Genomic DNA, 24,525 nt, shown 5'->3' on the forward strand with positions numbered 1-24,525 from the left:
GTAGGGAAAGCAGTTCTGCAGGATGCAAGATGCTGTACAGGTGCTCAAAAAGCCTCCAGGTGGAATTGCAAGATAATCTTTTAGACAGCAGGAGTGATCTGTTACCCTTTTGCACTTGGCCTGACTCAGCCTGTATTGTAGGAGCTGGGGTGGAAGGGCCGGGCATGCACTCAGCTGTGATGAGCCTTCTCCACATCTCACCTCTCCGTTTGCATGTCTTCTCCAGGAGGATCTTGCTGAACTATGCAGTGTTTAACCCAACAATTGGATATTCCCAAGGAATGTCTGACCTGGTAGCCCCAATCCTGGCAGAGGTCCTAGATGAGTCGGATACGTTCTGGTGCTTTGTGGGATTGATGCAGAACACGATCTTCATCAGCTCACCCCGGGATGAGGATATGGAGAAACAACTGGTGAGGCTGAGTGCTGAGCTGTTTAGTCCTTTCTTTAACTTCTCCTTTCCCAGTCAGATTAGAAGAATACCCACCATAAAGCAGTTATCTGGGCTGTTGGTTCCAGCATGCAGAATCACACTCCAAGGCTACAAAATACCTGATGGATAAAATTAATCCCAGGTGACTGAGGCACTCCAGGAGCAGTTACAGCCAATAAATTGTCAGAGTAAAATTGCCTCGGCTACACTGAAGGATGCTGATTCAAGGAATCTTTTATGATCAAATGTATTTAGGATGGTGCTTTCTTTTTCTCTGCACTGCTCTCAGGCAGACAGAAGGCTCACTGGTTTGTTTCTTTCCTGCTTTAGGGGCGTTTGGTGTGAATGAGGCAGAGCAGTTGAACTACAGCCCTCTTCATGGGCTTTTATGAAGCCCATTTTGAAGCCCATTTCTAATAAATTATTTTAATGATGTCCAAATGAAAAGCCTTGTGCATCTGACAGAATTACTTGAAGTAATGTCACCTTACTCAAAAATGGGAACTTTTTAGTTTAATATTAATTCCAGTAGTTTACTGGTTAAAAACCTGGAAAATACATTTTACATCTGAACAATCCTGTCCAGGTCACGATGGCACCAATTTAAAGTGGTAAACCTGTGGTGGAAACCTCATGGGACGCTGCTGGTGAGGTGCAGTTAGTGAACGTACAGATTTATCTCTGTAATGTGCCTGTAACAGTCAGCCTTTCTAAAATCATTTCCACATTGCTCAGCTTCTGCTGAAATGAAATATTGTAGATAGCTGCGTCCTTTCTTTTCTCAAGTTTTTAAGGCTCTAGCTTCATGCTGCTTCCCTCAGCCTGACTCTCTCCCCTTCTTTCTTTTCACAATGTAGCTGTCATGGGATTTTCTTTTCACCCTCCCTCCTTCCTTGTGAAATAGCTGCAGTGGCCTGGGAGCTCCAGCCACTAATGACAGACCCAAACGTGCTCCTGGCTGTGCTGTAACAAGCTGGCTGCGAACAGGCCTGTGTGCAAGCTGGAGCTTTTTGTCAGAAGGGAGAGCCGGGGCCAGCCCTGCTGGAGCCCAGGTCTGGCACGCGATGGGGGGCTCGCGGGGTGGCGAGGGCGCCGCGAGGCAGCAGCTGAGCTGAGAGCATCTTTTCCAGATGTACCTGCGGGAGCTGCTGCGGCTCATGCACCCACGCTTCTACCAGCACCTTTCTTCCTTGGGAGAGGATGGCCTGCAGATGCTTTTCTGTCACCGCTGGATCCTGCTGTGTTTTAAACGGGAGTTTCCTGACGCTGAGGCGTTGCGCATGTGGGAGGCATGCTGGGCTCACTACCAGGTTAGACACTGGGAGGAGGGTACGGCTCACGCCGGGCAGCAGCCTGCCCTTTGCTGGGTCCTCACCCTCTCATTGAGTGTTGCAGGATTTCCCTAAAGGCTCGTAGTACCAAAGCATCCAAAATAAGTTTGATTGCAAGCATTCCCTCTTCTACAACACTTTCCTGCCTGGGACTGTGACATGTTTTAGTCGTAGCCGTGCTCTAGTTTGATTTGCTGTGGCTCACCTTGAAAGAAACCAAAAGTGATGCAAACTGCAATGGAGCTGCCTCATTAAGGAATTGGGGGGCTCCTTTTACTGCCCACAGACCGATCAGCTCAGATGGTCCCCACTTCATTTAAAATGCAGTTTGTTTGCCATAGTACTGAATTCCGTAAGTATTCTGACCATTTGCAGCCATGACACCTGAGAAGTCTTTCTCAGCAGCTTTAATTCCCTCTGGGCATTTTCCAGCAAACTGTGAGATGTCTCGGGGAGATTTGGAGTAGATACATTCGTGTTTGTAGATATTACAGAGGGCCTGTAACTGTCAGAGGTGTATATCTGTCGAGCAGAAGGACGGATGCCTGCTTCTTTTACTTGGGAATGTCTGGGCTTTAAAAGGAGGCTTTCCAGAAAGTGCTGAGCATCCACTTCTGAGGTTCAGACTTCTCTTTAACAGCTGGACAATGTCTGCTTTGAAAGCTGTGGTCCAAGCCATGCTCCCACACTTTAAAGGCAAGAGACTTTGACTCAGCCGTGATTCAGAATCCACCAGCAACTCACTTTCTGAGTACCACTAGGCAGAACTGCCAGGAGCAGAAAATCCCTGCTAAGGACACGCTTGTGAAGGGTGGGGAGCTCTCTGCCAGGTCTCTGCCTCCACCTGCTGTAATCCAGCCCCTGTTTTCTCCTTGCAGACAGACTACTTCCACCTCTTCATCTGCGTGGCCATCGTGGTGATTTACGGGGACGATGTCATTGAGCAGCAGCTGGCCACTGACCAGATGCTGCTGCACTTCAGCAACCTGGCTATGCACATGAACGGAGAACTCGTACTCAGGAAGGTAAACGCCTGCATGCTGATGGGGGCCAAGTCTCAGGTCCAGGAGATGAATCAGAGCATCGAGAAAATGAGGGACTGATGCTTAATCTTCTGTATGCCCCTTCCTGTCTGGAGCCTGGAAGAACAGGATGCTGCTATTTGCTTGGAAGCAGTTTTGCAGAAAAAAAAAAAAAAAGAAAAAAAAAAAAAGAGGTAGTTGTAGAGTGCCTAGGAGGTCACAGCACGGTTGGGGTGACCCTTGCACAGGCTCAGGGGATCAGCAGACAGAGCTGGTCATCTTTGTGCCAGGGTCCCCAGTCCATCTGGGGCTGGGATGCCCACAGAACATGCAGGGTGCTGCAGTGGGCACAGCACCACCTCTCCCCGTGCTGCTCTCTGTGCAGGGAGGCCAGGGGCTGAGCTTGCAGTGGGGCTGGGCAGCAGAACAACCTTACAGGCACTGAGACGCACTGCAAGCAGCAGCACTGAGCCTGGACTGCTGCAGCTGAGCAGCAAATCCACATGTTGTGCTGCTGAGAGGCAGGAATCCGGTGCTGAGAGCAGCTGCTTCTAAATTCACCTGCTGGCAGCATCTCCAGTGCCTTGTTTAACCTCCAGCTTTGAGTTCAGGAGGAAGTTTTGGCTCCTGTAGCATAGCTGAGCTGCAGCATAGACAGGAGCATGCTGGCAACCCCTGCGCTTTGGACTCGCCCTCTGGTGACGAGGAAATGACTTTGTCTCTCTCCTCTCTAGGCGAGGAGCCTGCTCTATCAGTTCCACCTGTTACCCCGCATCCCCTGCAGCCTGCACGACCTGTGCAAGCTGTGCGGGACAGGAATGTGGGACAGCGGCTTCATCCCCGCCGTGGAGTGCTCTGGCCATCACCCAGAGTCTGAGAGCTGCCCGTACGGGGGACTGGCGGAAGAGTCTTCTCCTAAACCAGGAAGCGAAGGCAAGAGAGGCTCGAGAACACGGGACGTCTTCGCCTTCCGAAAATAGCCAGAGAGGAACAGGGCGCGACAGCGGAAGAGGGAAGGGCAGGAAGGATGTTCATGGGAAAATATGCTGAAGAGAAAAATGGAGAGATGGCTTGGTGAGGCTCCTGGGAGGACTGAAAGGTGAAGAATGGAAGAGGAGTGGGTTCAGTCTACAGGAGAAGCAAACGTCAGTGCACGGTGGTGCAACCTGAGCGAAACGCAGCAAACCAGGAGCGGTGCCTGCACGAGTTTGGATTCGGTTTTCTTAGAAACATGAAGTGTTTCTAGATCTTAACAAGGACTTTTTATTCTGCCTCTGGGATTCGACTGGTTAGCAACCAGAATTTGTTACTTGCTGATGAGAAATGAGAACACTAAAGAGGGCCAAGTACAACCAGCAGCATTTGTGGGTCAGGTGGAAGGAGCAGAGCTGTGGCAAAGCCTCTCTGCAGTGTCCCTTCATCAGAGCACACATGCACTCTTGCTTCAACCAAAACAATGCAGCTTAGTGGCTTCTCTCTAAAGCCATGATGATCATTTTAATTATAATCTGCCAAAAATAAACCTGCAAACTGTTGGGATTGCAGGGAAGGTATCTGCTCTGTTGGCGAGGAAGAACTGGTCACCTAAAGGTCTTGCCTCTTGTTCTTTCTTTTTTTATACAGTATGCCTGTCGGCATGTTGTTGCTTTTTAGTGTGTTTTGTGGGTTTTTTTTCCATTTGTACAGAAAGTGTACAGCCACAGGTCTTAAAGCACTGCTGTTCTGTAGGCAGGGGATTTCACAGCCACCTTTCCAAGGTTACTTCTTCATGACATTACAGCAAAGCTGCTTCTTTATGCTGACAGCCACAGACTTCAGACACTTGTTTATGGAATTCTGTTCTTCCCAGTGTATTTCCCAATCTGTTCCCTTTGGCTCTTCTCAATTACAGCATTTTTTCTGTCCTTATTTATCTTTGCTATAGGCTGTAGCAAATGTGCTCCGACTGGACTCTGGGCTCCTCAGCTGGTGCCAGTGGTACATACTCTTCCCCATACTGAAATGAAAACAAAACTTGGTTTGTTGTAGCCATTTTCGCTGAGCTGTCTTTGATAAACGTTTCCCTTGAAGTATTTTTGAAAGGACAGCACGTTTCCACTGCTGTCTTCTATAAAACTTGCCACCACGAAGTGGAGCAGGGGGCCTTGAGCGCAGCTGTGTTGCCAAACACGGAACGACCTTACCAAACCCAGTGGCATCCAAAGGTGTGTCCTGAGCCGAAGCTCGTACCAAACAGCCTGGACAATTGCTTCCTTTAGGAATGAAAACAGGTGAGGTGGCCGTGGGCTGTGCTGCCTCCGCTGCTTCCTTCTGCACAGCGTATGAAGCCTCGCAGTCTTTTCTTTTCCCTCACACGGCGGTGCCGCCCCGGCAGGGTGGGCAGCACGTGCTCACCTTTCAGCTCTGCCTGTCGGGTGCGTTTGTTTGTTTGCAGCACCCATGGAAAACCCCGTGCCCGCACCGTGCTGCAGCAGGCACCTGCACTGGACAAGCAGATTTCTCTAAAAGTCGTGCTGCTGGGTCTTTTCCCCAGCCTGCTCTGCGCCCCTGCGGGAGGTGAGGCTGCCAGCGGGGACCCTTCAGGTGAGACCAGGACATCCCCCGTGCTTTTGGAAGGGCACCGAGACCTGACCCTGGGCAGGCACCACGCCAAAGAGCCGCTGTGAAGGAGGGAGTTCTTGGAGATTTATGACATTTCAGTGAATAATAAAAGTCTGTGTGAGGCATTTGTGTGCACGTTGCTGGGCAGGCTGGGTGCTGCTCCGGGTGGTCAGGTACAGGGCTTGGCTGGGGCTGGGGCTGGGCTGCTCCCACCAGGCCCCACTGCTTTCAGCCTGGGGATGCCCGGAGCTCTCCAAATAACTCGTGTAAATGTAGGCTGTAAGCAGGCGGCTGGGAGGCACCAGCAAACACCGACCAGAAGATCCGGAGCTGGTTTTGCTGCAGCAGCTGTGCCCAGCCAGTAGAAGACAATGGGAAGAGATGAAGTAGATAATTTCGGGCATTATTTTTCCACTATTAAAATGTCATTCAGCAATGTGGAAATCACTCAGGATTTGTTTAGTTAAAGGCTGCTGCAGTTCTCCCACACGTGGAAAAGCTGGCTTTCTGTTGGAGGCAGCGCTCGGCTGCGTGGGAGCACTGCCATGGGATCGGTGTGCCACCCCTCCGACGGCTCCCCTGAGCCTGGTGCCACCCCTGGGTCCCTCCAGGTGTCCGTGTGCTCCCTGCTGCGAGCTTCCCTCCCGCAGTGCCCTGCGCTCCCCTCCCCAGGTCGGAGAAACCCTGCAGAGCTGATGGCTCGCTGGGACTGCTCCTGCCCTGGGTAACCTGGTTCCAAGCCCAGCCTGGTCGGTTGTTGTGATGCTGTTATTAATTCATGCTCCGTGTCCACTTTAAATCTTATCTCAGAGGGCAGTGGGGAGCTCTAAGAGCAGCTCAGCCCCGTCCCAGCTGGGCACAGCATCTCTCCTGGGCAGCCCGCCTTGCACAGGGGCATCCTCCAGCAGCAGCCAGGGCTTGGGAGCACCGCTTGTCCCTAGCCCTGCCCCAGCCTCTCACAAGAAATTTCTCAAATTTCTCGCAACCTGGGCAGGCTCCGACAGCGGTGAGCAAGAACAAGAGAGAGCTGAAACTAGTGGTGGGAGGTGATGGCTCTGTGAAGGATGGGGTGAGAGGGTTTGCCAGGATGTCGTGGTCCCCTCTGGCTGTGTCACCCAGCGGTAGCACAGGGGGAAGGAGCCGTGTCCTGCTTCGGATGAGGCCGGAGCTGGGGCTGCAGCACCCATCTGTGTTGGGTGGAAGAGAAGAGAGAAAAGAGAAAAGGAAAGAAAAAAAAAAAAAAAAAAAAGAAAGAAAGAAAAAAGATGAATCTGGCCCTTGCAAAGTAGTGAAGTGAATCTTAGAAACAGTGACCCTCGTGTGGCTTCTCTCCTGAATTGCTGCCCTGTTCATTGCATTAGCTGCAGCCAGCGGCCAAAAATAGACCCTTGCAAAGGTAAATAGTCAGCATAAGCCTCTTTAGGCAGGCTTGAGCCGATACGTCCCCCTGCCTCCTGGTGCTGGGGAGCACGGAAAAAGGGAAAACGGAGCTGTGGCTGGCAGGGATGGGGCTGTGGAGCCCAGGGCAAGGGCAGCGCTGAGCAGGGGGCAGTGAGAGGCTTCACTTCCCCACGGCTTTAAGCTTTAACCGGGCTGCAGACCAAGGCCCTGGGCCGGCACCGGGACAGCGGTGTTGAGCCAAACTGCTCCCGGAGCCTCCTGCGGGGAGAAACACTTCCATCTGTGAACTGGGGCAAGGAGGCGCCGGGGTGAGCTCGGTCTTGTTTTAGGGTGAGCGATGTGTTTGGACGCGGCTGTTTTGTTCAAGGGACGCTGTCTGTCAAGTGAGAAATTACAGCTCAGGAGAACAAAGAGACTCACCTGAGTTATTACGAGCACCAAAGAATTTAGAACCCAGCTTAGCTTTCCCCCCATGGGCTGGCTGATTAATCTTCGTGTCTCTCTGCTTGGGTCATAAAAATAGCCCAGCCTGGCTGCCTTCCGCTCGTGGTCACATCCTGCTCCGGGCGCTGGCCCAGCCCTGTCCTGTTTGTGCTCAGCGCCGCGGGGAGAGGTCCACGCACCTCCCGTTGCTCACATTTAGGAAATAAATGCGTGGTGAGGGCTCACGGCGCCGTGGAAGAAGAGGTGCCAGTGCCCGAGGTGTGCGCCGAGGCCACCAAAGCCGGGAGGGTTTGGGGAGGCTCCACTGGGAGGCTCGGGGCTAGCAGCGAGGCTGCTCCTGGGCTGCCCGCGATGTCCTGGTCGTCACCGCCGGCCACTTTCTGGCCATTTTCTCTCCCTGGATTTACTGTGATGAAGCACATCCGTAACAAACCATGCTCCGGCAGCTGTTACACCTGACGAGGTGCAATGGGGTTCTCCTTGCACTTCACCAAGGAATTGCCTCTTCCCAGTGGCAGCTGAGGACCAGCCTGCCCCAGGACAGGGCCCCCAGTCCCCAGCCCCACTGCAGTTGTAGGGTTCTCCTTTTTGGGGCTGGGCTTCTGGGCTGGGGGCAGCGTCTGTGGACCAGCACCAGCGCAACATCCCTCTGTAACGCTGCCCTCCTGCTCCAAACGGGGACACTTGAAATAAATACAGTGCTTGAAACTGATAAAGGAAATGCATTTGTTAGAAATACGCAGCGCTAGAGAGGCTCTGCAGAGAGGAGCCAGCCATGGGCTGCCCTTCCTGGCCCCTCAGCAGCATGCTAGGCATGGAGAGCACGGCTTGGCCAGCGGAGTGCCAGGCTGTGCGGCTCCCACTGCGGCACCAGGAAGGGCAGTGCCCAGGGCAGGGGCTGCCCCAGCCGTCCTCGGGCTCCTGGGCTCCTTCGTGCAGCCTGGAGGGATGGAAGGATGGATGGATGGAGCAATGGGGATGGAGCGATGCAGGGATGCTGCGACGGAGCAGGCAGCGCGGCCACGTGCAGCTCCTCCAGGCTCTGCTCCCCCAGACCAGGGCATCCCTGCCCACCCCTGAGGCTCTGCTGTTTTGTTTTCAAACCTGTCATTGTCTGCAGGCTGTTCTCATTTAAAATGATCTTTCGCAGCTCACCTTTAAAACAAAGCCCGAGACTTCCCATGGGAAGGGAATATCAAAGAGGTTTTTCTCTTTTCCTCCGTTTCCCCTTGCAAGCCTGGTGCTGTTTTGTTCACAAGCTTGCACGCCTGCAAATAAATAAATAAACAGAGACATACCATGGTGTGGTGGTACAAAAAGCAGGAAAACAAAACAAAGCTAAAGCAAAACACCTCCTCCTTGTAAACTCCTCAGGGCCATCCTTGGGGCCGTGGCGTGCCAGCAGTGAACACCCAGGGTTAGGATCTGTTTTCCAGCAGGAACCTGCTCCACCCCATTGCTGCTCCGGCTGCGGGCCACCAAATGCCCACATCTGTGTTTTGCTGGACTCATGGAGTTGCGCCCCAACGATGTCATCACAACTCTAATAAAGGTGCTTTTTAAGCAGAATTCTCCAAGGTGCCATCCTTGTGTGAGGTCTTCAGCACCCAGAATTGCCTTTGAGGAAGCCGCAGGCTGCGGCCGGGCCGGGTGCGCTGAGCTGTCCGCGCCCCTGGGGCCTGTGACTAACCCGGCCACATCAGGGGTACCCCAAAAACACATCAATGAGCCCAGGGACAAAGCCAGCTGAGGTAACCCCATGAAAAGGACCTGGTCTGAACCAGCATTTTTGGTGATTTTGAATGACCAGAGTTTTTTCCTGAATGGCAGAGGTTCCCCAAGCACCCCCAGCCCTGCGCCAGAGCCAGGTCCCATGGACTCAGCCAGCTGAAGTTCAGTCCCTGCAGAGCTCCTGCTTGAGCAGCAGGAGGATCCAGAGGAGGAGCAGCCCAAATCTGCTCCTGGGATTTCTGTTTCTGTTTGGGTTTGTCTTTTAGGAACCACAAACAAGTTCGTCCGCTTCTGCCTCTGCCCGCTGCTTGCCCAACGTCGGCGGTGGCACCGGAGCCCAGGGCGGGGGCTCAGCTGCAGCGCAGCCGGACTGCCGGCATCCTGCAAACCTCAGGCTTCTCAGGTGCTGTCGCGTTGCAGAGCTCAGCATCCTACAGGCGTGCAGGGCCGAGGACCTCTGCCTTGAGCTCTGGCTGAGCTCAGCAAGGAGCTGCGGGTGCTGCGGCGCGTCCGGGCTGTGTTCGCACACAAGCGCACCTCCCCTGGCCCCGCTGGTGTGATACCACCCGGCTCCTCCCAGCCCCGGGAGGGAGGCAGCGCTGCTTTGCCAAAACATTTGGGGTTGGGGCCGATGGCTCCTGCAGGACACGGTGCCAGCACCATACCTGCAGCCTGTGCGTACCCCTCCCGGGGCTCTGCTGGGCCCCACCAGCCCTGCTTTGGGCAACAACCCCAACCAGCCACGGCACAGCCCTCCCACCCATCCCAGCCACCCCATGCCAGCCAGGGCTGTGTACAGCTGTGCCTCCTCCTCCTCCTGCACCCTGAGGTGCTCCACAGGTGCCAAAGCCACCTCCAAGGCCTCCAGAGCCCAGAGTTTCCCTCCGGCTGCCTGCAGCCTCGGGGTGCAGGGCGGCCATGCAGGAGTCCCAGGCACGCAGCACCCTGCTCAGGCAGCACCCGGCTTTGTGGGGTGACTGCAAACCCTTCCGTGTGGTCCCAGCCCTTAGCAGAGCCCGTGCTGCGGGTGAAGGCAGAGCCCTTGGGCATCGCCAGCAGCAGGGAGCAAGAGCACCGCAGTGGGTGGGCAGCCCCCGGGTGGCTCCAGCAGCCGGGTCCCGTCCCAGGAACCCAATTCCCACATATTGCATGGGGAGGGGGGCGGGCAATGAAGAACTTCCAGCGGTGACTGGAAACCTTGGAAACGGCCCAAACACCAGCTGGCCTTTAGGCCTTCTGCCAAGGGTAATAAATCTGCCCCAGAGGCTGCGCGGCTGCACTCAGTGCTGGGCGGGCGCTGGCGGAGCAGCCGTGCCGACGGCTCTCTCCTGGGGCTGGGGGCCAGGGAGCACGAGCCCCGGCCTCGGCGGCCCCAGCGCAGCCCCATGGGGTGCAGGGGGATGTGGCACAGCTGGGGCTCAGCTGCAGAGAGGAGCCAAGCAGGGGCCGAGCCCCGCTGCTGGGAACGCCGCGCCAGCAGCTGTTGGCAGCGGCACCGCGTGCAGCCACGGCGTTGCGTTTCGTGCGGGAGAGCTGGATGCAGCAAGCAGGGTGAGGGACAGCCTCCCCAGGCTGGAAAACCTCTTCGTCCCTTCCCACAGGCGTGTAGGAAGAGGGTCGGGCCCAGCTGCCGCAGCCGCCTGCACCGGGAGGTCACAGACACGGTGACGCAAGCTGCCGGCAGCGCGCCGTCTCCGTGCGCTCAGCCCTGCCTGCTCCCAGCACAGCGGCGGGAGGAAAGGGTTAAGAAGCTGCCAGCCCGGGAATGAGGCGAGGGAATTCAGCTGCTGACGCAGGTAGGAGATCTGCAGGCGAAGCATCCCTGGTACAGACACAGCAGCGTCACCATCTCGCCGCCAGCTCCCCCCGCACAGCACGCGCTGTGCACGGGGCAGCGGGCGACCGGCAGCCCCGCAGCGCAGCAGAGCAGGGGCCCCTCCTTGGGCTGCTCCTCCCCACCGAAGACCCCGAATTCCGGGTGCTGCCCAAGGTCCTGCGGAGGCAGGAGCCTGCTGGGGGGCCCAGAGCGCTCCCACCCCTCTCCTTGCTGCCTGGCTCAGCCCTTCTCCTGCGATCTGCCACCGTGAGTGTGCGCTGGGCACCACCACGCACCCGGGCACCACAGGGCTGTGGAAGCGCCCTGCACAGAGCCCTGCCCGCAGACCCCAAAAGGGCGAGTGCCGCGGGGCAGTCGATGAGGACCCGCACGTGCTGACCTTTCTGTTCTTGAAAAATCACTTGTCAGCAGCTCAGGCAATAAAAAGATTCAGAAGGAGCAAGGCTGGAATTGGTGACATGGGAAGAAACGGCTGGCAGAGACGTGGTGCTCTCAGGGTGTCCGGAATGGGATGGGATGCGATGGGATATGATGGGATGCAATGGCATGGGGGTGGCCTCCTGGGGGCAGCCAGCTTGTCCATGGCACCACATCATTTGGCTTCTCCTGAGCTTCTCCTGAGCACAGTGACAACACAGCACCCCCCAGGACCATGCAAATGGCAGAAGCAAGCCCCGAGCTTGCCAAATGTGGGACAGTCCCAATGAGCCCCAGGGGCCAGGGACACCCCAAAATGGGAGCCTTTCCCCTTGCAGATGCATCAGCTGCTTGCACATGAGCTCTGCAGAGCTGTCAGTGTCAGAGAAGGGGGCAGTGGCTGCCACGGTGCTGGGACTCAGCACTCACCTGGGGCACCAGGCTCTGAGAGCGGGCATGAGCCAGGGGCTGCTTGCACCGAGCCACTGCCACGGCCACCTTGCTGCCCCCCAGGAGCCAGCCATGAAGTCAGGCCCTATGGAAATATAATAGGATAATCGATGGCCCATTGTTGCTGGGCTTAATTTAGCCATTCAGGCGGGGAGCGAACAATGTGAATGTGCGTAAGCAGAAGCCGAGGCAAGAGATGAATCAGCCCCGAGTCCTCGGCGGTGCAGGGGCTGAGCGGGGGCAGGCAGAGAGGCTCACCTGCAGCCCCCGAGCCCCATGGCCGCAGCACGTGGGGTGCCAGCAGTGCAGGTAGCGGGGATTTACTTTGCTTTGTGCAATGCCAGCTCTAAAATGGCTGCGCTTAGTGTAAAATGCCTGCACTGCCAAAATACCCTTGCAGGCGGATGCAGGAGCAGGGAAGCTGCTGGAGGAGCAGCCCATGGCCATGAGCAGGGCACCATCACGGGTCAGTTTTCCAGCCTGCACCCAACCCAACTCGAAAGGTCCCCAAAGTGGCATCTGGGGAGAGCCCCAGCACCCATCCAGCTCGCCTGCTGCAAGCCCAGCCCAGCACACGGCCCTCATCTTCGCAGCTCTCATGCTGTGCCCTGCTGCTCGGCAGTGCCCACCCCGATACCTGGGGAATCGCCCTTCCTTCCCTCTCACTGTTTATCTTCTGCACATTCCTCCGGGCTGGCTCACACCCCACCCTGGCCAACCGGCAGGTATGCGGCACATTCAGGCTTTCCTTGTAAATTAGTCACTCTGCCGTGGTTATCTGCTTCTCCCTGTTGTTCTCTCTGGGTTTTGGTCAGCGTTTCAACCCCTGCCAAGGAAATCCTTGGGGTCAATCAGAGCAAGACCCCAAAGGGATCTTTGCATCACCCCACAACGTCACCAACTCCACTTTTTTCTCCATTTGGCCCTCTGGAGCTGGCAGGTTGGACTGCACCCACCCCACATCTGCTGGAGCTCAGCTCGCTGACACCTCCAGCTCTGGTCTCCAGCTTGAGCCCCAGGAGGTCCTGCCCCAGCTGGGTTCAGCCAAAACACTGGCACCAAGCTCACCACTGCTGTTTCTGCCACCCCTGCGTGCACCCAGCTCCCGCTCCGTCCCCCACCTCAGCTCCTGCCCCAACATCTCCCCCTTGAGCCCCCCGGAGCCCGAGCGTCCCCTGGGATGGATTAGCAGCACGGCTTCAGCCCAGAATTCATCCTCGTGTCTCCAATTTCCCCATCTCAGCATCTGCAGTGCCTCCTGGGCTGATATCAGCCACGGACACCCTGGGTGCTGCGCAGCATCACTGCCCGTGGGTGAGGACGGTGCCGGAGGAGGGCACCCCCGGCTCCCCAGCCCCACAGGGCGCATTTGGGACTGTGCCAGCGAGCCCCAACCCAGGGCTCCAACAACCAGGGTGCTACGGGGGCCCCAGCCTGACCCACCAGGACCACGCTCCCCAGCACCCATGGGTGCAGGGAGCAGCCGGGTCCTTTCCAGGGACGGCAGAGTTTGGGCAGGGCTCGACCGGGGCCCCGAGCATCCCCCGCCGGGGGGCCCCAGCCCCGGGGGGAGCGCCCCGAGCCCGGCCCCCGGCCCGACGCCAGCGCCCTCCCCACGCCGCCTTTTATGGCCCTGCTGCAGCCGCGGCCCAAACATGGGCTGCGGGAACGGCGGGGCCGGGAGCCGCCCCGAGCCCCCCCCCCAGCCTGGGGCCGGGGCTGAGCCGCCGAGGGTCCGCACCTGGGGGCCCCCCGAGCACCCCGCAGCTCTGCACGCCCGCCCCTCAGCCCCTCGCAGCCCCCATCCCTGCCCCGTGCAGCCCCCATGCAGCCCCCATCCCTTCCCCAACCAGCCCCCATCCCTGTCCCATGCAGCCCCCATGAAGCCCCCATCCTTTCCCCATTCAGCCCCTATCCCTGCCCCACTTAACCCCATCCCTTCCCTATCCAACCCTCATCCTTTCCCCATCCAACCCCCGTCCCTTCCCCAGGCAGCCCCCATCCTTTCCCCATCCAACCCCTGTCCACCCCCCATCCTTTCCCTATCCATTCCCTATCCCTTCCCCACGCAGCCCCAATCCTTTCCCCCTGCAGCTCTGCCTTTTGCCCCACCCCGTCCCCATGTCCCGTCGCACAGTGTCACTTTGCACACACCCTGTCCCCCCCCCAGGCTGCAGGGCCCCATCAGCCTCACAGTGCCTGGGCACGGCTTGCACCGCAGCGGGGCAGAGGCATGGCCGCGGTGCTGCTCGAGCTGGGGCTGTGGCAGGGTGCTGGGTAACCACAGCCCAGCTCCCCACTTGGCCCTGGGGAGGGGACAGCTGGCACCGCCATCAGCCATGGGGACCCTGCTGCCACCTGGTACCCGGGCAGGGCTTGGGGGACCTGCGGCTGGGCTCGGGGGACGCCCGTCCGGAGGAAAGGGTGTGCCCCCGCGAGCACCACGGGCGTGTGTCAGAAACGAAACGGCCTCCGCCGGCCCCAAAGTGTCACCCCCGGGAGCAGGGCTGCTGCCTGTCACCGCAGGGGCTCCCTCGTGAGGTTGTCCCATGTCCCCGCCACCAGGACTTGGCACCCCGTGGGTGCAGGCAGCGGGGTTCAGCGGGGACGTCGGGGCAGAAAGGGGAGCGGGAGCAGGGCTGGGGGCTGGTGCCACGAGGGGCAGAGCTGGGCCAGGTCTGCGTGTGGGCTCTCAAGTGTGAGCAAGGCGAGGAGGCTGTATTTCCTGGCTGAGGGCAGTAAATCCTCGGGGACTAGGACAAGGGCTGTGTTTTTAATGACAGACCTCCATGAATCAGTGTTACAGTCGCCCGCGGTCCCCGGCTGCCTGGCGGATCCTGCGTGTCAGCATCCTTTCCTGGAGCCCCCAGGCCGAGGGGCTGTAGCAGCAGACCTTTGTAGGGCTGATGCTTCCGTGTGTCCTCTGGGCTCTTACACGTGTCCCTGAGGCTCTTTTCTGTCCGAAGTGGCAGAGCTGCTTTGCTTTGGCTCCTTCTGCAGAAGCGCTCGCCCAAACAGGGCGGCAGCGCCCGGCCGGCTCTGGGGCTGGGGCCAGGGCAGGGCCAGATACAGAACACAAAGGGAGCGTGGCACAGGTAGGAAACAGGGTGTGTGGGAAGGGCACGTGAGCACGGCTGCGGTTCGGGGATGTGTCACCTCAGCAGAGGGCTGTATGAGTTTTCCCATCCTTTTCCTTCTGCAGCCAGGTCAGCCCAGCCCCGTGGAAAGGTGCAGGGTTTGTCAGTGCCCTGTGAGATGGTCCCAGGCTTCCCAGCACCGTGATTCCAGTTATGTTTTGGAACGGGGCTTCCGAAGTCTGGAAAGCTCAACGGGAACAGCAAAACTTTGGAGAAATGTCTAAAATACCCCTCTACTTTGGGCTCAGAGCAGCGCTACTGACAGAGCTTGGGGAGGCTCCTGCAGCCCCCGGAGCATCCTGCACCGGGGCTGATCCCAGCCAGCCCAGGAGCAGGAGAAGGGCTGGCGGCCCCAAGAGTGGCTGCACACCACAGGGCGAGCTCCTTAATCCAACAGGGAAACCCAACCAGCCCCAACAGCTGGAAGTGGAGCTGGTCCCCACTGTGACTACAAACAAAGCATGTTTTTGACAACAACTCTCGACCTCTTTCACTGGCCTGGGTGGAGCTCCCCACTGCAAGAAGTTCCCGTGTGAAGACCCGTCGTTAACCTAAACGCTGCTCAGCTCAGGCTTGGGGCCGGTGCTGGATCCGTGGGGTCACAGGTGACACAGAAGTGATGCGATGTCCCCTTTGGGTCCCTGGGGCTCCCCGGGCACCATGGGGGGCATTCAGGTGCTGCCCCATGGCAGCCAGTGCGCACGCAGCACTGAGAGCCGTGCACACCCCAGCGGTGTCCCCGTCCCCCATTCACCCACCCCGGTGGGAAATGCCTTTGGGGTGAAGCTCAGCCGTGCTGCACATCCTGGGAGTACTGGCGAGGCACTGGGCCATGCCCAGGCAGCTGCAGGAGCGCGGGCAGAGCCCAGGAAGCGAAGCATCTCTCACACTGCCCGAGAGACAGCTGGAGTTCCCAGAACCTGCTCAGCATCCCCAGGGGAAAACAGACAGCGAGCAGCAGCCTAAAAATAGCTGCCCAGGGCATAGGCACTCACCCGAGAGAAGGAGAAGTGAGAAGGGAGCAGGTCTGCAGCTTTCCCTGGAGCAGCCCCCAGCCCGGCCGTGGCACCACGCAGCCGAGCACAAGGACCTGTCCCTCCTTTTGGGGAAAGGCAGCTCTGCCCCTTCCTGCATTCACCGCTCCCTTGGGCTACACGGAGGTCTCCCTTTGCTCCTCCTTGCTGCCCTTGTGCCAAGGGGTGACCCTCAGCAGCGCAGGGTGGTTGGGGCTGGGCACCTCTCAGCACTGCTGCTGCTGCCTGGATGCTCCCAGCAGCTCCTGCTGGGCTCCCATTCTCCATCCCAGGGCTGCTCGTGCTTTGGTGAAAACTGTTCCCAATATGTGAGATGGCACTTGTGCCATCCTGGCACCTCACACGGTGACACCACGCACAGAGGGACCCACCTCCCCATGGAGCTGCCATCCCTCTGGCGAGGAGACCTTGTCCCCATTAAAATATCCCAAGGGATAAGCAAAAGGGGAGGGCTCAGCTGCGAGGTTCCCCTGCCCAGCGAGGTCCCCTCTGGGGGGGGTTCTCAGGCTTCTCTGCAAGGCAGTGCCCTGTTCTCAGCATGCTGCTTTGCCATCTCGTGTGTGAGCTGCAGTTTGTTCCTGCAGCACCTTCACCCAACTGCTGGGCACCAGGGGACGAGGCAGAGCCATCGCCCAGAGCCCAGGTCAGTGTCACCCCAGGCACGGGGACAGGACTGTTCCGCCAGGGGTGCGTAGTGCAGGATCTCCAGGAGTCCAGTTTGGGTCTGTCAGCAAACACTTGGCTTTACACAACCAAACACAGGCATTGCCAGCAGGGACGAGGCTGGAGGAGCCAGTCAAACCAGTTGGAGCCCAGTGTGCTACTGGTGCTGCTCACCCAGCCCCATGCACGGCACGGCTGCTGCAGCAGGGTGGGAGCCGCGCACGGGTGGCTTGCCCTATTTAAGGCACACAGAGGACTCGGGGATTATTAACCTTGTCATGCAAGGAGTTTTTACACTGTGAAAATCCCATCCAGGCCCAGGGCTGAGCTTTTTGCCGCGGCAGTGCCCTGCGCTGGGTGTGGGTGCTGAAGCACCAGGCAAGCCCTGCGCTTTGGAAGAAGCAAGCAGGTGAAGCGTGCACGTGCAGCTGCAGGCCTGGCGGGGTGCAGAAGCCCCCAATCCCTGGGTTCTGCCCTGAAAGCACAAGCAGTCTCCCACCCCCATGCAAACCTGTGCGCTTTCCAAAGGGTTTAATGCAGCTCGACTCCGTTGGACTAAGCAGCTTTATGGAAGAGAGCTCTCTGCTGCCAGTGTAACGCACGGAGGGCGGACAGCATGCCCAGTAAATCTTTCCGAAACCTTTGAAAACATAAATACTTGGTGTAATCCGCTGAAGGGATAAAGTGTCAGGGCAGTGGCTGGGCTGGTGAAATCGTGTTGCAATCAGCCACGGGCAGGCTCCGGCTAAACTTGCAGGGGCGATGCTGCGCGGAGCAGAGCGGGGCGGGCGGAAGGAAGGCGGCCGGAGGGAAGGCTGCCGGGGAGCTGCTGCAGCTCAGGTGCAGGGAGGATGGAAACTGCCTGACCACAGAGCTGCACGCTCGCTTCCTCCCGCTGCCTGCACGGAGCAGCAGCGTGCACGGCCCAGCTCCGCTGCTCGGGCGTGCGGCAGGGCCCGGCCACGGCCAGATGGCGAGAAGCAGCCGCGCCATTCTGAAACCCAGACATCTCTGCCAAGGGCTGCATTCGGTGGCTGCTGGATCCTGGTGATGGTTTTGGCAAAGGGAAGAAGCCTGGGAGCTGTAGCACTTTGCGCCCACACAGCAGCACCGGGTTGCACTGTGGCTGCTCACCGTGCTGTGGCCACGCACCCACCCCTGCAGGAGCAAGGATGCTGCTGCTGGCTAAGCACCAACCCAAGCCCCCACGCTGCATGGCCACGGTGCTGCGTGACGGCTGCTCCACGGTGCCACCGCCCCAAGCCCCTGGCCCCAGAGGCACCAATGGGGTCCCTGTCACGGCACCCAGCGCCCCAGGGTCCCCAGGGCCACAGCACCCTGGTGGCCGTGCAGCTGCCATTAAACAGGGGTGGGATGGGAGCGAATGGTGCAGGGCTCAGCCCCACAGCACTGGGCAAGGGCTGGGGATGCTGCTGTGGCCTCAAGGGCTTTGCCTGCTCCCCAGCCAGCACTCGGCAGCCCCACACTGCAAGAGGAGATGCTGCTGACGGGTCCCTGGCCTGCACCTGCGGCTCATGAAGACTCACACTCCTCTGTATCCAACCCGTCCCACTGCCATCAGGTGGCTCGTGGCAGCGCTGGGGTGCAGGCACAATGGCAAAATTTCATCAATATCTGCCCGTGAGCAGCTTGGGGTGAGCAACGCGGCCTCCTCCTCAGCCTGGGAGGCTGCATGGAGGCTGATCCCTCGCAGGAGGATTTGCTGTGTTGGGAGCTGAAGCGGCCGGGCTGCCCCTCCCCGGGGAGCACCGAGGGGCAGCAGCACCAAGAGCAGCGGGTGTGGGGCCGGGGCTGAGGATCCTGCCAGATCCTGCCAGCACGGGCAGCCCGAGCCTGCTCTGCAGCCACGTGAGCAGAGGAGTCAGCTTGTGCTGCAGACGGCGATTCCAGCAGCACCCATAATTGCTGAGGTTTAGGTGGTGGTTTTTTTTTCCCTAGGATGGGTTTGGGACCGGTTTTCCCTGTGTTTAATGCTCTCAGAAAGACGATGCTTTTAAAAGAAACTCCAGGTAGAGGTCGTCCAATCTTCTTTGAGTCCCGTTACCGGAACGTCCAAATGATGCTTGTGTTTTTCAGAACCCAGATCCTTCCCAGGAAGCTGCCTCCCTGGCTCCCACGTGGAGCTGGAGCCATGTGAGAAGCTCTGGCGAGGCTCAGCAGGGAGCTGTGGTTAGCTGTCCACCAGCACAGCTGCATCACCCGCCCTTATCCTGCCATCAGACCACACGGGGCAACCACTGGGCCCGGCGATGGCTTCACAAGGTCAGGACTTTGTTTGTGCTAGATGGAAATCTTAGCCCGCCTTCCTAGAAAAGGACAGGACCCCGGAGGTATGTGCTTTGACCCGCTATTAGAAGTCGTTTGGTGGTTTTGTTCATTAAGAAGCGTGATGGGAGGCCGGGCTTCTCCTTGTGGTGCTGGTGGAAGGCTCTGCCCGGAGGGGTTTGTCCTTGCCCTCTGCTACGAAACGAGCTGCAGCCTCTCAGCACAGCTCCTGGCTCGTGGACGGGACTCTGGTGCTCCCCGCCTGCCTCTTGGTGCGGGGGAATCCTTGCTCAGACTGTTTTCCTTGGGGCTTTCTGTCCAAAATGAAATCTGCCTCCAGCAGCTCCTCGTCTGATTTTATGGAGTGGCTCAGAAAGTTGAGCTCTCTGTGGCTTGCAGCGTGTTGGCGCTGTTTATCGTTTGATGGAAGTTTTCTGTGATTCCAGTGGATGGAGATGACTGGAAAAGCTCGCACAAAACACCCCAGCCCTTCCAGAACTCGCTGGGCAGCTGAGCAGCTCCTCGCTGCTGCCACCAGCGGATTGCAGCCTCGGCGGGAGACACATGCGCAGACACATTTCTGACGGAGAAAATCTCATAATTATACTCAGCTGCCAAGAACAGCAGCAGCTTAAGTGATAAGAGGCAGAAGAGAGCTCAGCCCTCTCCAGGGCTGCTCGAGGAGCCGAGAGGAACCACGGAGAAGGTGCAGGATGAGGCCGCCCACGCTGCACCAGGGGAGATTTCCATCTCCCCCTGCCCCAGACCTACAGCCCCTCCTCTGCACGGGGATCCCTCGCGGGTGGGAGCACTGCTCTGGTGCTGGCGTGCCCCGGGCCTGGTGTCCCAGGTGTTGCAGAGAGGGCTGGGGGATGCGGGGCAGGCGGGATCCATTCGGCCAGGTCGGTGCTGAGCCCCACGCAGGGGCAGGAGGGGCACAACCAGAGACAGCGGGGCCACAGCGCCTCTTTCCTCTGCATTCCTCCCGACTTCCCTGACTCTAAGAGGATTAAGGGCAGATGGTCTCAGAGCCTCCCTTGCCAGCACCCATCCGTGAGGCTCTGGGGAAGGGCGCTTATTGCCACCCAGGTCCCCAGGGATGGATCCTCCCCGGACCCTGCTGCTCGGCGCTGCCTCCCCCCGGGGGTGTGGATGGGTGGGGGGGTCCCACCATGCCCCCAACCGCGTGCCCACCACAACCACTTCTGCCAACGGTGCCACGTGTGTGCTGCATCCAGCCCCTCCAGCAGCCCCGTGAAAGCAGGCTCCAGGGTGCTTCGTGGAGCGGCCGTGAACGTGCACTGAGCGCTTGGACACGTCTCGTTCTCAGGGGTCCTGCACGCAGCCTCCCTCCTGGTCCGTGCTGGAAGCAGCTCAGGAAAAAAAAAAAAGATCTCCCCTGACACAGCCCTGTGTGTGCCAGAAGGAGCCGCAGTGCCATGCTGGTGAAGCCAGTTGGGTTTCCACATGGTGCCCTGCTTCACGGAGGTTTTGCCCCCCAATTTTCCCACTGCTGCTGCCTCTGTGTGGGCACTGAGGGCTCCTGCGACAGCCCCCACCACTGTGCCTGGTTTTAAGCCGCTGGGTGCTCTATGCATTGATTTTCTTCCTGAAGCAGTGTCTGAAAACACTCCTGCATGTCCCATGGCCCTGTACATTTTGCTAAAAGCCTTGAAGAGCTAAATTTGTTGCAAAGGGGTTTTGGCTGCCTCAGAAAGCCTGTTACGCTGGGAGCAGAGCATGCAGCACTTCAGCTACAGGAGCAAAGGTGGTGGGGATGCTCCCGGGGTTTTCAGAGCTCACATTGGAATAAATTCCAGCCCCAGTTCCAGCTGAGCTGACTCTTCCCTCACTGTTTTGAAACAACCCCGGCCAGCAATAGCTGAGCTGCTCAGCACTAGCACTGGGTTTGAACCGCGAGGCAAAGGGGCAGCTTGTATTTAGAAGGAGACAATAATTGCAAGTCAGATTTGCTTGTTCAATACTCTATTGACAGATTTGCCTTGGCAACCTGGAACAGGGTTTCATTGTGTGCATCTTACCTCATGGCATCCTATTGATTGTTGGGTGGGTGGGTTTTTTCATTTATTTTTTTTTCCCTAGCCTACCTACTCATCCTTTTCTTGTCTTTCTCCAGCGCAGTGTTGACCTCAGCAAGGGCTATATTATGAGCTGGTTTTCAGAGTGGCCACAACTTCACATGTAAGCCAGGCCTGACAAAAGCAGAAGGGCGCAGCCACAAGCCCAGCTGGCCAAGGCTGCGGGCAGCCAGGTAGGAATGAATGGGGCCAGTGCCCTCCCCCCCCTCCAAGGACACCGTTATGCAAGAGAGTTGCAAAGTCCGTGCCTGGCCGCCTACGAGCACGGCCTTGAAGGAAATGCTGCAACTATCCATGAATTAACTTTCTGTTATTATTTAGTGCTCAGCCCGCCGTGCTCCTGGCTGGTTTGGGCTGCAGGAGGTGCCGCTGGCCCTTCTGGGGCAGGCGGGAGGGAAAGCTGAGAGCCCAAACTGCAGCCTTGGAGTCTTCTTGGTGGAATTAGAGGATTACAGCTGAAAAAAGAATTGCTGGTTTGAATTGCTAATAATGATATAGACTAATGAGCAACATCAGAAATGATGGCGTGTGTAATCAGTGCAGCTCAATAGCAAACATACAGCAGGCCTGCAGGAGCTACTGGCATAAGAGGAGAGGGGAAACGGAGCATCTTGCATTTTAGAGAGGCAGAACTCAGCCCCAAGTGAGGCACTGCCATAGAGCTGGCTCTGTCTCCAGGGTAAGAAGTTTATAAATAATGATGGAAAGAATAAACCAAGACAGACATCAGCTCTGGGTAGGAGGAGGGAACATGGCCAGCAAATATTTGAGGGGAAATTGCCTTGGTATGCTTCCTAGCACCTGCAGGAAGCCCATCTGTCTCAGGCTGTTAGAGGTTTTGTCGTACAGCTGCACCCAGGCAGTTCCCCACCCAGGACCAGGCCTTGCAGCAACGTGCGCTGCACACGCGTGTGCATGGCTGTGCCCAGCTGCCAGCCCCCATCACCTGCCTGGGACTGGGGTCCTGCTGCCCGAAGGAACAGGGTCAGGAGGAAGAAGGAGCTGAGGAAGGAACAGTGCATGCACTGACGATGCTCTGCCCATAAAGAGAAATCTGAATTCTTGTACAGGTGTGTGGCAGAGGGAAAAAATATCCACCGAATGTTCATCTGCACCTCATACCTGCCTTATAAGCAGTCACATAATAAACAAATGCATGGTATTAACAACTGTTCTCCCTGGCTTCCACAGGCTGCAGTTGGCTCTCGTCTCTTCTGGTTGGAAACCCTTTTTCTTTTCTCATCCCTGTGATGTGCCCCGGCCAGCCAGGAAGAAGCAGCAGTTAGAAACGTTTCCTGCTTTCTTTATTTAGGATATTTTATGTGGTTCAAATAAGGTGTCCTCTTTCGAATTGACAAAGGGAAAGATGTATCAGTTCATGAACCACTGCTATCTGAGCAAGGTAAGAGATAGAAAATCACCACCATTACAATCATTACCGTGAATCATGTGCAATCAGCCCGGTAACAGAAAGCAGATGAACATCCTGCAGAAACCTACAGGACGGGGACTGGTGCTGAGCTGCAGGAGCCACGAGCCAGGCAATGATTAAAATGCTTTTAATAATGGTTTTCAGTGTTGCTTTCACCTTGATGCTCTGATTTTTCTTTTTCTTTTCTCCTCTTTTCTTTTTTTCTTTTATTTTCTCTTTTTTCTCTCTTTTCCCTCTCCTTTTCCCTCTCCCTTTCCTTCTTTTTTCTTTCCTTCTTTTTTTCTTTTCTTTTCTTTCCTTCTTTTTTCTTTTCTTTCCTTCTTTTTTCTTTTCTTTTCTTTTCTTTTCTTTTCTTTTCTTTTCTTTTCTTTTCTCTTTTCTTTTCTTTTCTTTTCTTTTCTTTTCTTTTCTTTTCTTTTCTTTTCTTTTCTTTTCTTTTCTTTTCTTTTCTTTTCTTTTCTTTTCTTTTCTTTTCTTTCAATATATTTCGTCAACGGCTTCTCATACTCCTCTCAAGGCAGGTTCTACAAGGATGCAAAGGATATCTGGTCACACCTTTACAAAAATACACACATCTGTGCGTGCAGCCAGCCAGCTCCTGCCCTCCTTATCTCCCTTCGGGCTGCGTGCCGGGAGATGCCGAGCTTTCCCCGCCGCGCCCGGCCCGGGGCCGCCCGGTGCGCGCCTGGAGCACGTTTTGCCGTTTACCCAGATTGGAGCGGAATTGCACCAAATCGCGCTCGTCCCTGGGCATTTAGTTTTATTGCAAGCATTAGTGGTTTGTGCTCGGCTTGTCTCCTCTGGCAACAGGAGAAGCTTGAAATGTCAAAGGGGAGGGTTAACAAACTCCGCTGGCATAAATTTCAATGAATATACGTTTCTTAGGAAAACCGCTAAGTTAAAAAAATTTTAAATCTTCCTGTCTGTGCTTTCTTTCGGCTGCTGTTCACAATGGATAATAATTCTTACATTAAGCCCCTTCGGCCCTCCAGGGAAATCAAAATTGTAATATCAGTTTGCTTTTTATTGGCTCGGCTCTGCGATCTCGGCGGCTGCGTCTTTGTTATGGTCTCCGGCGCGGTGACATTCAGCGGAGCCTCCGCGGTGCCCTCACACCTCCGGGCCGGGAAGGGCCCCCGAAAGCCGCCGGCTGCCGCCGCCGGGGCCGCCCCGCCGGGGGGCGGCGGTTCGGGGAGCCCGCGGGCACGGAGAGGGTGGCACCGGGCTGCGGGCGGGGGGCACGGGCACCCTCCTCGGGGCGCTCCCGGCCCGGGGGAGGCTCCGGCCGCGGCCGCGGCCGTTTGGCAGCGGAGCCGCTCCGGGCCCCGGCGCCGCTCGGGCTCGGCCCCTCCGCTCCCGCACCCCGGGGAAAGTTGCCGGGGGCGCCGCGCTCCGCCGCCGCGGGCACCGTGGGCAGCACCGGCACAGCCCTGGGGGGCCGCCGCCGCCGCCCACCCCGGCCCCGGTAGTCGGCCGCGCCGCCGGGATGCCTAAAACCGGGGGCCGAGCCCCGCCGGGCCGGGGCCGGGGGCTGCTCGGCGGCTCCTCTCGGCGGCCCCCACCCCGGCAGCGCCGCCCGGGAGGGGCCCCACGCGTGTCCTGCCCCGCGCGGTGCCGTGGCGCGGGGAAGGCCCGGAGCCGCCGCGCTCCACCTGCCCGGGGAAGGCCGCCCGCGGCGCACGGAGCGCTCCAGGCAGGGGCCGCGGCACCGACACGCGGGGGCCGGGGCTGCCCTGCGCGGCGGGACACACGCGGGGCCACGCGTGCCGCTCCACGCCCCCCCCCCCCCCCAACCCGCCACGCTGCGCTCTTCTCAACCCGCTCACGCCAGCGGTGGCAGCGCGGAGCCGCCCCGGGCTGTCCGCGGAGGCCCCCTCGGGATGTGCCCCCCACCCCGCAGGGACCCTCGGAGCAGCAGCACCCAGCGTGGGGTGGGATCGTCCTCCCCCCTCCGGCCCCGCGGCCGCTCCCTCGCCCCCGGCTCCCGCTGCGGGCCGGGACCCCCGGGACGAGGCGGCGAGCCCCGAGCCCGGGCCGGGGGGCTACGGAGGGGAGGGTGCTGCCGCCCCCGGGCACGTGGGCAGCCCGCGGCGTGGAGGGGCGCGGAGCCTTCCCGGGGGCTCGTCCCCACACGCGGAGACCCCCGACCACCGGCCGGGTGGGTTGGGTGCCCGCATCCCGGACCCCTCCGGTGCACCCCCCCCAGC

The 24,525-nt window shown here is 58.4% G+C and overlaps 2 protein-coding genes across 9 annotated transcripts in view; both read left to right on the forward strand.

Moving 5' to 3' along the window:
- The window catches only part of TBC1D16 (TBC1 domain family member 16), a 31,629-nt gene extending 26,117 nt beyond the window's left edge, over nt 1–5,512 (forward strand). For all 8 annotated transcript variants that reach the window (XM_084492382.1, XM_084492380.1, XM_084492379.1 and 5 more), the window contains 4 exons: nt 227–413; nt 1,564–1,743; nt 2,643–2,789; nt 3,521–5,512. In XM_084492382.1, coding sequence (XP_084348508.1) covers nt 227–413; nt 1,564–1,743; nt 2,643–2,789; nt 3,521–3,766 — 760 coding nt within the window. In that variant the 3' untranslated portion in view covers nt 3,767–5,512. The remainder of the gene's footprint in view (nt 1–226; nt 414–1,563; nt 1,744–2,642; nt 2,790–3,520) is intronic.
- The window catches only part of CBX4 (chromobox 4), a 69,225-nt gene that overhangs the window by 39,595 nt on the left and 5,105 nt on the right, over nt 1–24,525 (forward strand). The gene's annotated exons all lie outside the window — the stretch shown is intronic.

Source organism: Aythya ferina (genome assembly GCF_964211825.1).
Source record: "Aythya ferina genome assembly, chromosome: 18".
Taxonomy (NCBI): Eukaryota; Metazoa; Chordata; class Aves; order Anseriformes; family Anatidae; genus Aythya; species Aythya ferina.